The sequence below is a fragment of the Ruditapes philippinarum genome, unplaced genomic scaffold, assembly GCF_026571515.1.
Source record: "Ruditapes philippinarum isolate M1 unplaced genomic scaffold, ASM2657151v2 ctg3503_1_1_1_1, whole genome shotgun sequence".
Classification (NCBI taxonomy): Eukaryota; Metazoa; Mollusca; class Bivalvia; order Venerida; family Veneridae; genus Ruditapes; species Ruditapes philippinarum.
The window spans coordinates 31,132-46,747 of record NW_026865979.1 but is presented as its reverse complement, the minus strand read 5'-3'; the positions used below and the strand labels follow the sequence as shown (position 1 = coordinate 46,747).

Here is a 15,616-nt window from a genome sequence, read left to right as displayed (position 1 = left end):
CATTCCCGGTGTCAAGTTAAACATCTACTGCATTTTTTGAAAATAGGTCCAAGTTTCATAAACTTTTATTTTAATTATGCATTGTTCAATGCCAAAATAGAAATTGATTTTACGAAGAAAAAATGTTATTTAATCGTATCATGTAAAGATGATTTTATAATATTTCACGATGTTATTTACAAATATTTGATGTTAAATTTGATGCATTTTCAAAAATGGCGTCGTTTGTTGGCAAATATGCTATGTGTTTCAACAAATAATGGCTTTATGACCTTATTACCTGAAATATTTATCTTTAAGTCACATGTTTAAAGATTTTTAAAAAACATCATATTGTCAGAATTTTCATTTTGCTCCTGTATTTAGGTGTTTCTCCTTTTGTTGAACACTTACATAATTTGCGTATAGAAAACTATACCGAGTTATACCAAGGCATGTTATATTGTGGCGTGAAGGATTTACATAGCGCATTTCCAGACCATTCTATTTTAAGATAAAATATATCATTGGTTGGATGACTCAACAAGTTATATGACCAAGGTGAAATGGCTGTAATTTAATATATAACCGATGCTTTCGGGTTATATAGCAATTTAGCAAACAAACAGTTTTTATAAATGACCGTATTAACTTTCAGAAGTATTTAAGGAATTTATAAAATTAAACAAATGCCTCCTTGGTTTAATAAAGAGAGGTGAAAAAAGTATCTTTAACTTTCAGCAGATGTGTGCTTAAGTGGTGTATAATATATTAATATTAATAATCAACGCTGCCAGTAGTGTGAGAGTTGTTATCATTGACAATTGACAACTTATAACTGTACCATTTCTCCATAGTATACTTATGTCTCTTGCATGCAAGAAAATAAAAAATCTTCATTAGTTCTGTTCAGATGTGTCCCTAATAGGTTGATATGTATATTTGTACATAATATATTAATGTATAGCTTATCCATGTTCTAGTTAGATTTGATGTTGTTCTATTGTCCGCTCAAGTATATACATATGTATTATAAGTTATCTATATGCTATAAATACTATTTTTTGTGTGTTTGAGGTACTGTGTATCTCATTGTCAAACTACTTTGTTTATATGCATGTACATAATTTATATTCAGTGATCAGAAAATGACATGTATATTACTTACCTATGTATATGTAATAAAGAAAATTACATACATTCAGGTAACACAATAAGGATACATCCAGAAGGATGGGATATTGTCATGCTACTATGACGTGAAATATGGCGAATTAGGGTCATCATGGCCTTCTTGTTACTTTAAGAGATGTTTTTTTTTGTGTGTATATGTATATAGTTTTCTTAGTATGATTTTGTATAATTTACAAAGATAAGTATTGTTGTATTATGTGTATATATTCAATATAGCGCCCATTCTCTAAATCCACAATCATATCAGTAATAATATTCTCATACAACAAATTTGTAAAGATTGTAATAATTACTTATACTTGGTTCATTAGGGACGTCATGGCCGTCTTGTTATTTTTATATTTTTTGTATACATGTATATAGTTTTCTTAGTGGAATTTTGTATAATTTACAAAGATAAGTATTTTTTTTATTTTGTGTATGTATTCAATATAGCGCCCGTTCTCTATAAAACAATCATTAATTTTACTCTCATACAACAAAGGTGTTTAAGAAGGTATTATTCAAGAATCACCTTATTTTTCTCTCATGCCTTTTCATATTAAGTTTTGTCCCTCCAAGGTTAATTTTTTAAAGTGTTGAAGTGAAGAACTTGAAAATTCATCGATAGATAAATCTCATTAAGAAATCTGCAGTGAACTATAAAAATCATACCCTCTTACAACACATTTTAGACATAAAAGCCCTTTAAAGTTTGCAATGCCTTATTTTTGTTTCGAACCTTTGAGGTAAATTGCTGTCTTGTGCACATTTTTAGAGTTATTGCCCATTAGGCTTTATAAATGTCCCTATTTCATTTATTACTGGGACACAACTCATACACAATTCAATGTATCTACATGAAAAGCTTTTGGTACTTCTATATATCTGATTGAAGTACAATGTATATGCGATGTAAAAAAATTGTAGTTTTTCACCTCTGTAACAGTTTATACTAAATTTTCGTGTAAAGGCACATTTTGCCTCGGAAATATGTTTTTATTCAATTCATTAGAAATGTCAAACATGTGTTTAATAATATTTTTACAATGGATTTAGAACATGTTAAGATGATTAACAGTTGGGGAAAGTTGCGCTGAATGTGCAGAATGTAAACAAAATTTTAACAAAATGTAAACAAAAGTAGTAGTTTTCCTTTCATACAAAATTATAATTCACTACAATTAAACAAATTCCAACAAAGCAGCTCGATCAAAGATGGTTAAATTTTATGACAAATGAGTTATTTTTTTTTTGAAACTGTAACAAGATATTAAAAATAAAGTTAAAGAAAGAATATTTCTGAGGCATAATGGACCATAAAGTCCATATCAAGTTGAACATAAAATATCATTTAATCCTTCTGACAAAACAGCTTTGAAGGTCATTGCAACTTATTTGAAGACATGTCATGAAGAAAATTTATAATGATTTTTTTAAGTTGATGAAATGTTGGTTAAAGACCCATTATACATCAGAAATGCTATCATTTTATTTCTTATTTTCATCAATCTGATATTTACCACAAATTTGACCTTTTTACAAGTTTTAGAAAATGTTAGAATTACGATATTACTGTTTTATTGTTTTACATATTATGAGGTAAGGGGAGATAAATATGAAACAGTACATTTTGTTATATATATTATAATAATTATACTGTCAGTACTGATTACAAGTATGATATGTTTACAGAAATCTTATTTTTTATAAATCAATGTTCTATACATGTAGTTTATATCATAGTTCATATATTTAATAAAAATAAAATTGTGAAACAACATTGATGTTTTAGTTATCATATATACAAATGCACGTAAATCAATTTCGTTGAAAGGTAAATTTGGGGTATGAAGCTGTACACAATTATCCTGGATGTTGTGTCCTAAATCTCAATCTAAACAAGGTTCGAGTGGTCGTATTGTACAGATGCAAAGCAATAATTAAGGTGGCTTTATTATGAAGGTACAATATTTGAACCAGAGTGACTTTGATTGATGTTAAGAGAAGAAGTAGAACGAAACAATTATTGCTATATATGCATACTCCATAACTAATTAAGGTCCATATAACTAATCAAGGGCCATAACTTTGTGTTGAAGGGTCTGATAGGAACAAGGCGACAATATGCACATCTTGTCTCGGTACTGATGGTTCCCATAGTTTCGTTGATTTCCTGCCAGTAGTTGAACAGAAATAGTGCGAAAATTGCTCTATATATATAATCAAGGGCCTTAACTCTGTATTGAAGCGCCTGACCTAAACAAGGCAACGATATGTCCATCTCCTTTTAGTGTTTATGTTTCCCATAAAGTTTCGTTAAATTCCAGCCAGTAGTTGCAGAGAACTAGTGCTGAAACGAAATTCGGACGGACAGATGGAAATCACCTAGATACAAGAACCAAACCTAGCAATCTGACCTAATAGTGAAAGTACCAAACAATTTTTACTAAAGATACAAAGTGTTTTATCGTAATATCCTGGAAACAATATACTACGATTACTACCCCCTAGAAAGAAGAACGAGATATTTATATATTTGGAATGAGTTATCTCGTGACCAAAATATATCATGTTGTTTTTCCCCTGTGTAACCGTACCATACTGATACAAAATGGCTACTGTGAATCCATTTTATGCCCTCTCGAGTTATTCCCCTTTATTTCTTGATATTAACATACATTGTTAGAAACGTATTGATTTCTAAGTACTTCAGATTTGTGAACGTAGTTAATGGCGTCAATAGGTTACGCTACTTTACGTGACGTAAGATGTTTACGTCGACGTCATCATTTTTGTTTTGTTTTGTTATTGAGAATCTCGTCAGTTTAAATCTGGAACTTGATGTATTGAGACAAGTCAAAATCGGTATGTTTAATTTAACAAAAAAATTGTTCCCTAGTGATAACTCGTTTAGATTTATTTGAAGTAGAACCCAAGTTCCCGAACAATTCTCGATTCCTTCAATACGGAGGAAATATCTAACGAAAATGGAACAGATCCTACGCATGAGGATTTTGGTAGTGTTAAGCGTTCACGTTCTTCGTAACTAGGAAAATTGACGCGATTATACAAAGACTTAGAACTGAAAATGATATCACATGAGAACGCAGATGATGTACAAATATTGTATGACACGTTGTGTGAGCGCTTTGAATCATTTAAATCAGCACATTTGTTATGCTTAGACTTATGCTCAGACCCGGATGTACGGAAAACGCTTGAATTGAATTATGAACATTGTAGTCAAAACTTCTTTGAGTGCCAGGAAAGATTTTCACAGTGGAAATCTGTGCAGAATATACCTGATGATGGTGTTTTATATAATAATAATAATAATAATAATAATAATAATAATAATAATAATAATAATAATAATAATAATATCTTTATTTAAAGAAGGTTACACATTAAGAACATACAATAACAATCATATATATCTTATTTCCAATGTGGCCTTCTGAAATAGAAAACAACAACAACAACAGGACATGCATAGGTAGAAAAATGAACGTATAATATGTAATTTTTAGAATAATACAACTCATATACTTTCGACAGACACTCAACAATTTGTTTAAACATATAAGTATATTGAATCATTCGTTCGTTCGTTCGTTCGTTCATTCGTTTGTTCATTTATTAATTCATTCATTCATTCACTCACTCATTCATTCATATGAACATCAAGATATGCTTTGTATTTTTCTTTAAAACATTTACGGTTATTAACATTACGAATATTTAAAAGTATTTGTTCCAAATGTTCATACCATAATAAGAAAATGTGTCTTTAATATAATTTATTTTAGGTCTTGTCCATAATACAATATCTTTTCGTGACCTAGATCTTAAGTTATATATTTTGTTGTCGGATAAAGTCATCAGTTCTGTCATATAAGTCGGTGCCATGTTATTTAAAGTTTTAAAAACAAGCACCGCCGTGTGGTATTTACATCTGTCAAGGAACGGTAACCAGTTAAGAGTTTCGAATAGATTTATCTACAGTTAGCAGTGCAAATTCCGTGTCATCACAGGCAAAGTTGAAAAGTGCGAAAGCAAAACGTTTGATTGCTGAATTAAAATTAAAATCATTGGAGAAAAAACATGGACTCGAATTAGCGCGCAAGGAACTCGAATTTAAACAGCAATTACTTGATCAACAGATCGTTCTTGAAAGAAGCTCAGATAGAAGAATCCGTCTGGCAAGAAAATTGTGTTAACGCGGATGAATCTTCAAAGCAGACGATATTAATCAATGAGTCTACTAGTGACCAAAATTCAAATAAACGTCATAAAGGCAAAGATGGGATTTTCAAATCCAGAACTGATACGTCAGCATGTTTATTATCCGATGATTGAATTAATAATAATCATCACAGAATGTTGGGCGGTACAACGGATTTGATGCAGACGACAGTGTTGAACGCACTTATTCCCGTGCTGCACGTGATATGAGTAATACTGAATCGTACAAATTGTCAAATCGCACGCTAAACGCAGTATCTGGTAATGAATCATGTACAAGAAATTCCGACGATTAGTGAATCCGGTATTGATACAAGCATTTCAAAACTTGCTTTCGCGCTGCACGAGGGATTCAATTTACCGAAACCGGAAAGCTATTAACTTTCAGCGGAACACGCCAAATGAATAACGAGTTTATGAAAACGTATTTTGTTATTATTTTATTTCACTCTATATTTTTTCAAGCGAAATAAAGATTATTTAAAGTGAGATAAATGTAAAACTTAAAACGTTTGCGACATTAAAATAACGTACTTGATTTGTTTGTTTTGCACGTGCTGTTTGGCGCTACATTGTGACGTCACGTAAACAATACTTTAAACGTCTGTACAGCGTTAACGACTGAATAAAATATATTGTTTCTCGGATTCATTTTCTTAGTTAGACCATTTCCTTTCATTCTGGATAGTTTTCACAACAAAATTCGTCAAAAAATTGTTTTTATCTATCAGATTTCAAACAAAATGGCGCCTTCGATTTCGATATTTTATACACAGCTTCCGTTATTCTGGTTCCCTGTCCAATTATGGTTCCCAAAGACGTGCGCGGGTGACCAGTCTTCATATCCGTTTTCAGTCAGAATTCCTCAGTTTTTATCGTTATCTGTAAATTCGAAAGGTTGCGATGTGTCCAATTCGGTACTTTGGACGAAAGTTTTCAAAACCATCACTTAGCAGGTACTCGCGTTACCGTAAAGCTCGCTTTGCGAGCAGGCCCTTCGGGCCAGCTCGTCGAGCTCGCTATTATATACTATATTTATTAAGAACTTTAAAACTAATATAGAAAATAGAGTTTCTGTTGACAGCCAACTGTTGAGCTATTTAATACAATACTGTTACGGAGAAGCATAAATTTGTATCGAAGACTGTGTGTTGTTAGAACCAAGTGAAGGATACAAACGCGCACGCGAAATCTTATACTCTCGTTATGGAAGACCGCACGTGATCACGAGGACATACATTGAAAAACTTGTAGAAGATCCCCAGTTATCAGCATCTGACATTAAAGGTATTTCTAATTTAGCCATGGAAATGCAAAAATAAGAAATAACGTTGTCACAACTAGGTTTCTCTTGTGAAATAGAAAACTCTCAAAATTTAAGACGATAGTGAAGCGGTTACCAATGCATTTGAGATCGAAATGGGTTGAGACCGCACACGTGATTAATGAGTCTGGTAGAGAACCAAAGTTTTCCGATTTAGCGAGATTTGTAGATGAAAAGTCACGAGTTGCTAATTCCATGTACGGTATAGACATTGACAAGGAGAATAAATCATTAAAAGTGGAACACAAGACGACTTACGGTCGATCTTATGCTGAAAAACCATCAAAAGATATAACAACACTGACTACTCAGAGTAATACGGAAATGAAGAAGTACGAGCGAAAATGTAGATGTTACCATGGTAACTGTGCAGATTTATGTTCATGTGTTTGTGAAATTTAAGTCTATGAATTTAAAAGAAGGAAACGAAGTGGTTAAAAAGAACAAACTGTGCTTCAATTGTTTGAAAGGAAATCATTCATTTAATAACTGTAGGAAACCAAAGTTATGCACCGTGCCGGATTATAGAATTAAACACAATATTCTACTACATATATAGTTGGACTGGACCACAGAATGAGGCTTTAGTCACACAATCCTCGGTGAATTGCGCAGCTGTTAAAAGTTCATTTGTGAAGAACTGTTTGGGTGTTGTGCCTGTGATTGTAAGAGGCGAAAACGGGATTCAGTGTCATACATACGCGCTGTTAGACGATGGTGCTGATAAAACACTATGTGACGAGAGACTGTTACAGAAGTTAAATGTTGATTGTAAGCCAATTACGTTTCAAATATCAACCGTGAACTCATCTAGCAGCACGAGTTATGGACATGAAGCGGACCTTGCAGTTATGGCTGTAAACGGAACCGGAAGTGAGGAAGTCTCCCTACGTAAGGTATGGTCGGTGAAGAAACTATTGATATCTGCAAAATCAGCGACAATGCATTTAGACTACAAAACTTTTCCATACTTATCTGACATTGAAATTCCCCAAATTCCCAATACTGATGTAATGCTTCTTATTGGCACAGATTTCCCAGCAGCCCATATCCCCTTAGAAGTACGGTCAGGAGACAGTGACCAACCATATGCAGTGCGTTCCAGCCTAGGATGGGCGATTCGTGGCCCCTTGAAAGACGATACAAGTCCCAGTGCAGTAAATATTCACTTTGAACAGTCCAGAGACATATTATTACAGGAACAATTAGAAAAGATGTGGAATACTGATTTTAAAGACAGATTGGAGAGAAAAATTATATGTCCTTAGAAGACAAAAGTGCAATGAAAATAATGGAATAATCTCTTTTTCATAAAGACGGACACTACATGATGGAATTACCATTGAAAAACGAGAACGGACAATTGCCTAACAACATTCCACTCGCTCAAGTGCGTCTTCAACAACTAAGAAACAAACTGTCACGTGACCCAGGGTTACAGAAAATGTACACAACTACCATGAACGAATATATACAGAAAGGTTTTGCGACTGAATTACCAGAATTTGAGGACGAAAACTATCACAAACGTATCTGGTACTTACCACATCATCCAGTTACTAATGTAAACAAACCAGGGAAAGTTCGCATTGTGTTTGATTGCGCTGCGAAATATAAAGGCGTTTCATTGAATAGCCAATTGCTCCAAGGACCTGACCTAATGAACAATGTTATGGGCGTAGTAATTCGTTTTAGGAAAGAGAAAATAGCCCTTGCCGCGGATATAGAATCCATGTTTCATCAAGTGCGCGTTACGGATGAAGATCGCAATGTTTTACGTTTTCTATGGTGGCCTGGTGGGGACTTAAACAAGAAACCGAAATGTTACCGCATGAATGTACACTTGTTTGGAGCGACATCATCACCAAGTTGTGCGGCGTATGCCTTAAAGATAACTGCAGTTGATAATGCCGAAATATTTGAACCGGAAGTGGTTCTACAGTCCAGAGAAATTTTTATGTTGACGACTGTTTGAAGTCTGTGGAATCAGAACAAAAGGCAATAAAGTTAGCAACTGATCTTCAGTCAATTATGAAGTTAGGTGGATTTCAACTGACTAAATGGCTAAGTAACAGCAGAGAAGTTTTGAATGTAATCCCAGAATCCGAACGCGCCCCTTCTTCTTGTGACCGCGCCTTAGGAGTACTTTGGAATGTAAATGAAGATAAAATTTGTTTTAAAGTAACATTGGAAAAGAAGCCTTTCACGAGACGTGGAATTCTTTCTGTCGTAAGTGCTATATACGACCCACTTGGACTTGTGTCACCTGCTTCACTCCAGGCCAAAGATATAGTACAAAGTTTGTGCAGATTGAAGATTGGCTGGGACGACCAGATACCACACAACATCAGTAATGAATGGCAAACTTGGTTATCTACCTTATCCAGCTTAGAAAAGCTATCTGTGAATCGCTTGTTCAGACCACAAGGATTTGGGACCGTCAGAAATACCCAGTTACATATATTCAGTGATGGCTCGGAACGAGGCTATGGTGCATGCGCTTACTTGCGTTTTGTTGATGTACATGACAACGTACATTGTTCCCTGGTGATAGGAAAATCTCATCTAGCACCAATAAAGCAGATGTCTATTCCACGACTTGAGTTATCTGGCGCTGTATTAGGGTGTAGATTATTTGCAATGTTATCTGAAGAATTAGATATGAACTTTGACCATTTTACTTTTTGGACAGACTCCATGATTGTTCTTGGATATATAATTTATAACGTGTTCAAGCGGTTCAAGACGTTTGTTGGGAATAGACTCAGCATAATTCATGAAACAACTTCCCCAGACCAGTGGCACCATGTACACACAAGTTCGAATCCCGCAGACATAGCTTCCAGAGGAATAAGTGCATACGATAGTGAAAAACTTAATTTATGGTTAAATGGACCTATGTTTCTTCAGCAAGACTCTAAAAAATTGACAAAAAATCCACTTCCGCTGGAAATAGCAGAAAATGATAACGAGGTCAAAAAAGAAGTCCTGATTAATAAAACTTCTGCAGCTGAATGCCTAGATAGCATTATAGATCGCTATTGTAGCTGGACGAAACTAAGAAGAGCAGTCGCATGGTTGCTAAGATACAAGAATTTCTGCAGACAGCGATACCTAAAACACAAGTTGAAAATGGTAGATGGCAACTTAACATTAGAAGAAATGCAGACAGCAGAGCATAATATAATGTTGTATGTACAGAAAACAGCATTTTCCAGTGAAATTAACAATTTACAAAATTCTAAGCCGGTCAAAAAGGACAGTAGTATAGCTTCATTGAATCCTATGATATATGATGACCTCATTCGGGTACAGGGTCGACTTCAATCTCGCAACCAGAGTAATTGTCCAGTGATACTACCCAATAAAAATACCGTGACAAGATTGATAATGCGACATATACATGAAAATAATGGTCACGCCGGGAAACAGCATGTACTAGCCGCATCCCGTGAATAATACTGGATACTTCAGGGACCTAGTGCAGTGAAAATTATTGTAAAAAATTGCATTATATGCAGACGACAACATACCCCATTGATGACTCAACAGATTGCCCCTCTCCTACCCGAGCAGACGACACCAGATGAACCTCCGTTCACGAATGTAGGTATTGATTACTTTGGGTCACTTATTGTAAAAGCAGAGCGTACGTGTAAAGAGATACGGTTGTCTATTCACGTGTCTTGCAACTATAGCAGTACATCTTGAAGTTACACACATTTTAACAACTGACTCCTTCATAGCAGCATTTCAGCGTTTACTGCTAGAAGAGGATATCCGAAGAAGGTGGAACAAATCTTGTGAGCGGTGTCTACTTGAAAGTGTTCACCTTAGTCATACTCATGTATTGACACTTCAAAGTTTAAAAGCTAAGCTTAAACATTAACCACTCGAATATACATATATTTAAGTTTAAAAGGTCAAATTTGTCTCTTTATTGTACATAGTTATTTAGAATTTTGATGAAATTTAAGAGTAATTTCGTGGCGAGGACTGATTTCTAAGTACTTCAGATTTGTGAACGTAGTTAATGGCGTCAATAGGTTACGCTACTTTATCACACACCCGTGCCGACTTTGCGACTCCGTAAATATGGTATTGCACGGCCGTGCATATATTTTTACGTGACGTCATTAGCGTTATACAAACATAGTGTAAAGACGCGCTAAATGTTAGCGTTATACTATGGTCGCGACAATGAAAAATGACTCTTATTTCACTTTAAACGGTCTTTGTTTTGGGTTATGCGATAAATAGAATATTAAATTCGTGTAATTTCAATACTGAATTTATTGCACTCGTTGAATAAAATAATATTATGCTCGCCAGAGGCTCGCATAATATAATTTTATTCAACTCGTGCAATAAATTCAGTATTGAACTTACACTCATTCAATATCCTCTATTTACGTGACGTAAGATGTTTACGTCGACGTCATCATTTTTGTTTTGTTTTGTTATTGAGAATCTCGTCAGTTTAAATCTGGAACTAAGTCAAAATCGGTATGTTTAATTTAACAAAATAATGCAATTATTTTAAAAGATAATTTACAGTAAGATTTAAATTTAAAGGTACAAAAGTTCTAATTAGATTTATTGTGTAATTCATATGTAATTTATTGATGATGTGAATGTTTTTATGTTTATTATTTATTGCGAAGTACAAATTGTATAGAGGATATTTGTTTAGTTCAGTGTAAGATCGGAATATATTTCACCGAGTTAGCACCAAAATGTATATTTCACGAGTGGCGCAACATACAAGGTGAAATATATTTCAATCTTACACTAAACTAAACAAATTTTCTTTTTATTATATGCAAATAAACGTTTTGAAAAGACATTAAACCTAATACTGAATGAAAAGCGCGCCAAATAATTATACAACTTGACGTCATTTACGACGTCACGTCATTAAGTTGGTACCCAGTACTGTGCACGCTGGTATTTAACTCAAACAACGTAAGGGGCTTAAATTCAAAACAGTGAAATTATCAAAGTGGTAATTTCACTGTTTCAAAAAGTGAAATTACCAGTTTTATATCACCGATATATTTCTATAAACCACCGAAAAGCATGTTATAAAAATTAATATTTTCAGAAAATCGCTTATCATCGCTTATCGACGTTTATCAACGAAATAAAAGTTAAAGACGCATACTCGTTTAGATTTATTTGAAGTAGAACCCAAGTTCCCGAACATACATGTTCTGCTCAAGCACTTTTACTATATAATAAATATATGCCTAAAGCAGCACGATAATTTTCATGAAAATTTGAAAATGTATTAAGCAGTATAATATTGTTAAGTTACCAAAATAATGCAATTTACACATTATCAATGGCACTTAATAACCCAATGTCCTGTAGAGGTAAAAAAATATGCAAAAATTGACCTTACTGCATTAGCAACGCAGTAGAAATATAGTTATAAATACTGAACTAGAAATGTGTCATCATGCCACGGATGCCCCCGCATATGCAGCCAAAATTTCAGATGTTATAATATTTACCGTAGTTCCAAATTTGTTTGCACAAATTATTGTTTTCATTTTAAGTTCAAAGCCCTTAAAACTTTTCAATGTTAACACAAACCATTTCCATACAATGTTCAAGGCACTGAAATTATTCAGTCTTAACCTTTTGAAAATAGCATATTTCATATTTGTAGCCAAAATAATGGCTACATACATTTCCACAAAAGTATGAGTGCTGAAACTGAAAGTTCAAAATTTTTCCAATATTCAAGAAAGATAAGTTTGTCCAAAATCATTGAACCACGACCAAATTCAAACTTAAAATGCTTATTCCTAAGATGTATCTATATTATTTTCAAAGTGAAAGGGACATAACTCTGCCAAAAAATCATCGAACCATGACCAAATTCCAACTTGACCTGCCCATTCCTTTGACATATCCATATGTCAAATTTGAGTTGAATATGTAACACTGTTCGGTAGATAATGAACGGAAACTGAAAATTTCATATTATTTTCAAAGTAAAAGGGGCATAACTCTGCCAAAAATCATCGAACCATAACCAAATTCGAACTTGACCTGTATTTTCTCATGACATATCCATATGTCAAATTTGAGTTGAATATGTGCAACCGTTACTAAGATAATGAACGGAAACTGATGATGACGGAATGACAGAATGATGGAAGGACGGAATGACGGAACAGAACAAGGACAGAACAGGGTAACACTATATGCCCCGGCCATTACATGGTGGGGGCATAAAAATTGGTAATTAATCGCTATTCTAACACGACCCGCATTTTTCCCTATTGAACATAGAGGAACCAAAAGTGTGTGTTATTATGCTATAAAATCGCTGTTTGACGTTCTATATTTAGACATGTGACGTAATCATTATACACGTGACGTAACCACTAAAAATGTGACGGGCTGACAATAAGTACGGAAACAAATCAGGCGCAATTTAGCTAATTATAATGTACGGTAGCATTTATTTGTTGATGTCGTGTTAGACTCGAAATAATATATCCAAATCGGTGAGTTTATTGCTTGATAACATCACTGTTTGTCGTTCGGATGCGCATCATTATATCACTCAGGCTACGCCCTCGTGATATAATTCCCCGCATCCGAACTCCAAACAGTGACATTATTGGGCAATAAAATCAGTTTGGGATATATTATTTCTTAGATAACATGTAAATTATTACTAGAACTTTGAATCTAGTTATACTTATCCAAAAATCTTAGTAGATTCTACATTTTTCTCAGGTTTGATTTTATCGAAATATATTTGCTCATCTGGAGGCGTGCAGCTTTAATGTACAAAGTGTTCTAACGTAAAGAATATTTCGCTCAATGATTACAAGATAATTCAATGATGTGACTGACTTAAGAAATAATATATCCCAAACTGTGATTTTATAGCTCAATAACATCACTGTTTGGAGTTCGGATGCGAGGAATTATATCACGAGGGCGTAGCCCGAGTGATATAATGTTGCGCATCCGAACGACCAACAGTGATGTTATCCAGCGATAAAATCACCGATTTGGATGTATTATTTCGATTCTTACACCACATAAACAAATAAATGCTGCCGTACCTGCTATTAGGCAAAATTGCGCCTGATTTGTTTCCGTACTTATTGTCAGCGCGTCGGATTTCATAGTGGTTACGTCACATGTACAATGATTACGTCACACGTCTAAATATAGAACGTCAAACAGTGACTATTGCATAATAATACACACTTTCGGTTCTTCTATGTTCAATAGGGAAAAATGCGGGTCGTGTTAGAATTTGTAATATATCTCGGACAGGTTAAGAGTCCGTTTAAATCACTAAATGAACTAACCAAACTGACTTGAATTAAATTGTTGCTTATTTCCGAGACATATTTATAATTGATTCAGGCTTATTATTTATACACGGTAATTTACAAGTTGTGTTATAAAGTGTAGACATGTCAATGATTAATTTCATTTATTCCCCCGAAGTTTTGATACTAATGTCAGTAATCAGTTTTATGTAGCTCAATGTTGTCAAACATTCTTAAAGGGACTCCACTGAGGTTTTTTGACATGACGGGACTGGAAAGTTTTGTTTTTTTAGATTATTACTCCATTTGATGAAGATCTATACTAATAACTTATTTCAGATCATTAGCTCGCTCTGTTTTTCCAAAATAATTATTATAATAGCGAAAAATGACCCAAAATTAATTTAAACGCTTTTCACTCAAATCTTACTGAGAATAGCACAAACTATTTTCAATGTATTTCTTGTTTATTTCTTAGTTATATTTTATTTATATTTCTGTTTAAAGTGCTCATGTTTATCTATGTGAAAAATAAAATGTTATGCGTTTATACAATTTATTTTATTATTAGCATATTTAAAATTTTAATATGGCCTAGTCACTCGAGTTTTATTAGCTGACAACCACTAATCTTGTCCCAATATAAACTGTAAATCTATATCGATATGCTAGGAGACAGAATAAATACAAATACATGTAATGAGACTTTGGAAAGGTATTGTCTTAAATTCTTAATTTTTTTATTATCTACCGCGACAACCAAGGTCAATTAAAGGCCCAGGTCATATCAGAATAACTGAAAACTGTCGGTTTTGTCTTGTGTGTTCTTTTGTCCAAGTATGAATAATATCTGTGAATAATTTATGTTACACGAGTTATCACAAATCAAACTCTTAGGAGATGCATAAATAAATTGCTAATAACAACACAGACACTTTCAAGCTTACCACTCAAAACTAAGCGCTCAAGTTAGCAGAAATAATCAAGCCTTGACATTGTTGTTATTTTTCTTTATTTTCTTTACAATTTAAAAGAAAAAAATCTTTCAGTTTGCTTGTTTATACATTTAGCACAAGTCTAACTGCTACATATGATAAATTATAATTTAGTTTCCTCCTTCATTATCTTACACTATTACACTATATGTATAAAACAATACACTTACCCTAGTACACACTAAGTTCACGTTTTAAGTTTTTAAATCAAAAACTAAATGTTTAACCGTTGCATGAATTTATTCAAGAAAATACATTTAAAAAAGTATAAAAATAAAAAAACATTTAACTTTTACATCAGATACTTCTTTAAAAATACCATATGAAATAAAACAAAATGTACAGTTCTGATTGATCTATGAAATACATTCTGGTAAGAACATTCTAGTATCAAAGGTACATATTGCATTACTTTTGTTATAGAGGTAAAAACCCCTTCTTGTTTGTAACAGAGATGTGTAGATCATCATGTGACAGTAATGCAGACATGAACGTGCATCAGTTATCAAAGAACAGAAAAATGTTTCTTGCATATCAGACTGGCGTTTCCGTGAGTTTTACCCATGCCGGAAATTTCATCTGGCATGGGG

General features: G+C 33.5%; 1 protein-coding gene across 1 annotated transcript; it reads left to right on the top strand.

Annotated features, from left to right (window-relative positions):
* The first annotated feature begins 8,755 nt into the window (after nucleotides 1-8,755).
* On the top strand, nucleotides 8,756-10,183 carry LOC132730932 (uncharacterized). Its single transcript, XM_060717013.1, has one exon. The coding sequence runs from the start codon at nucleotides 8,756-8,758 to the stop codon at nucleotides 10,181-10,183; it is 1,428 nt and encodes a 475-aa protein (XP_060572996.1).
* Nucleotides 10,184-15,616: the final 5,433 nt, after the last annotated feature.

Excerpts from the sequence above, each read along its gene's own strand:
- LOC132730932 (XM_060717013.1), top strand. The coding sequence starts at position 8,756 with ATGAAGTTAGGTGGATTTCAACTGACTAAATGGCTAAGTAACAGCAGA.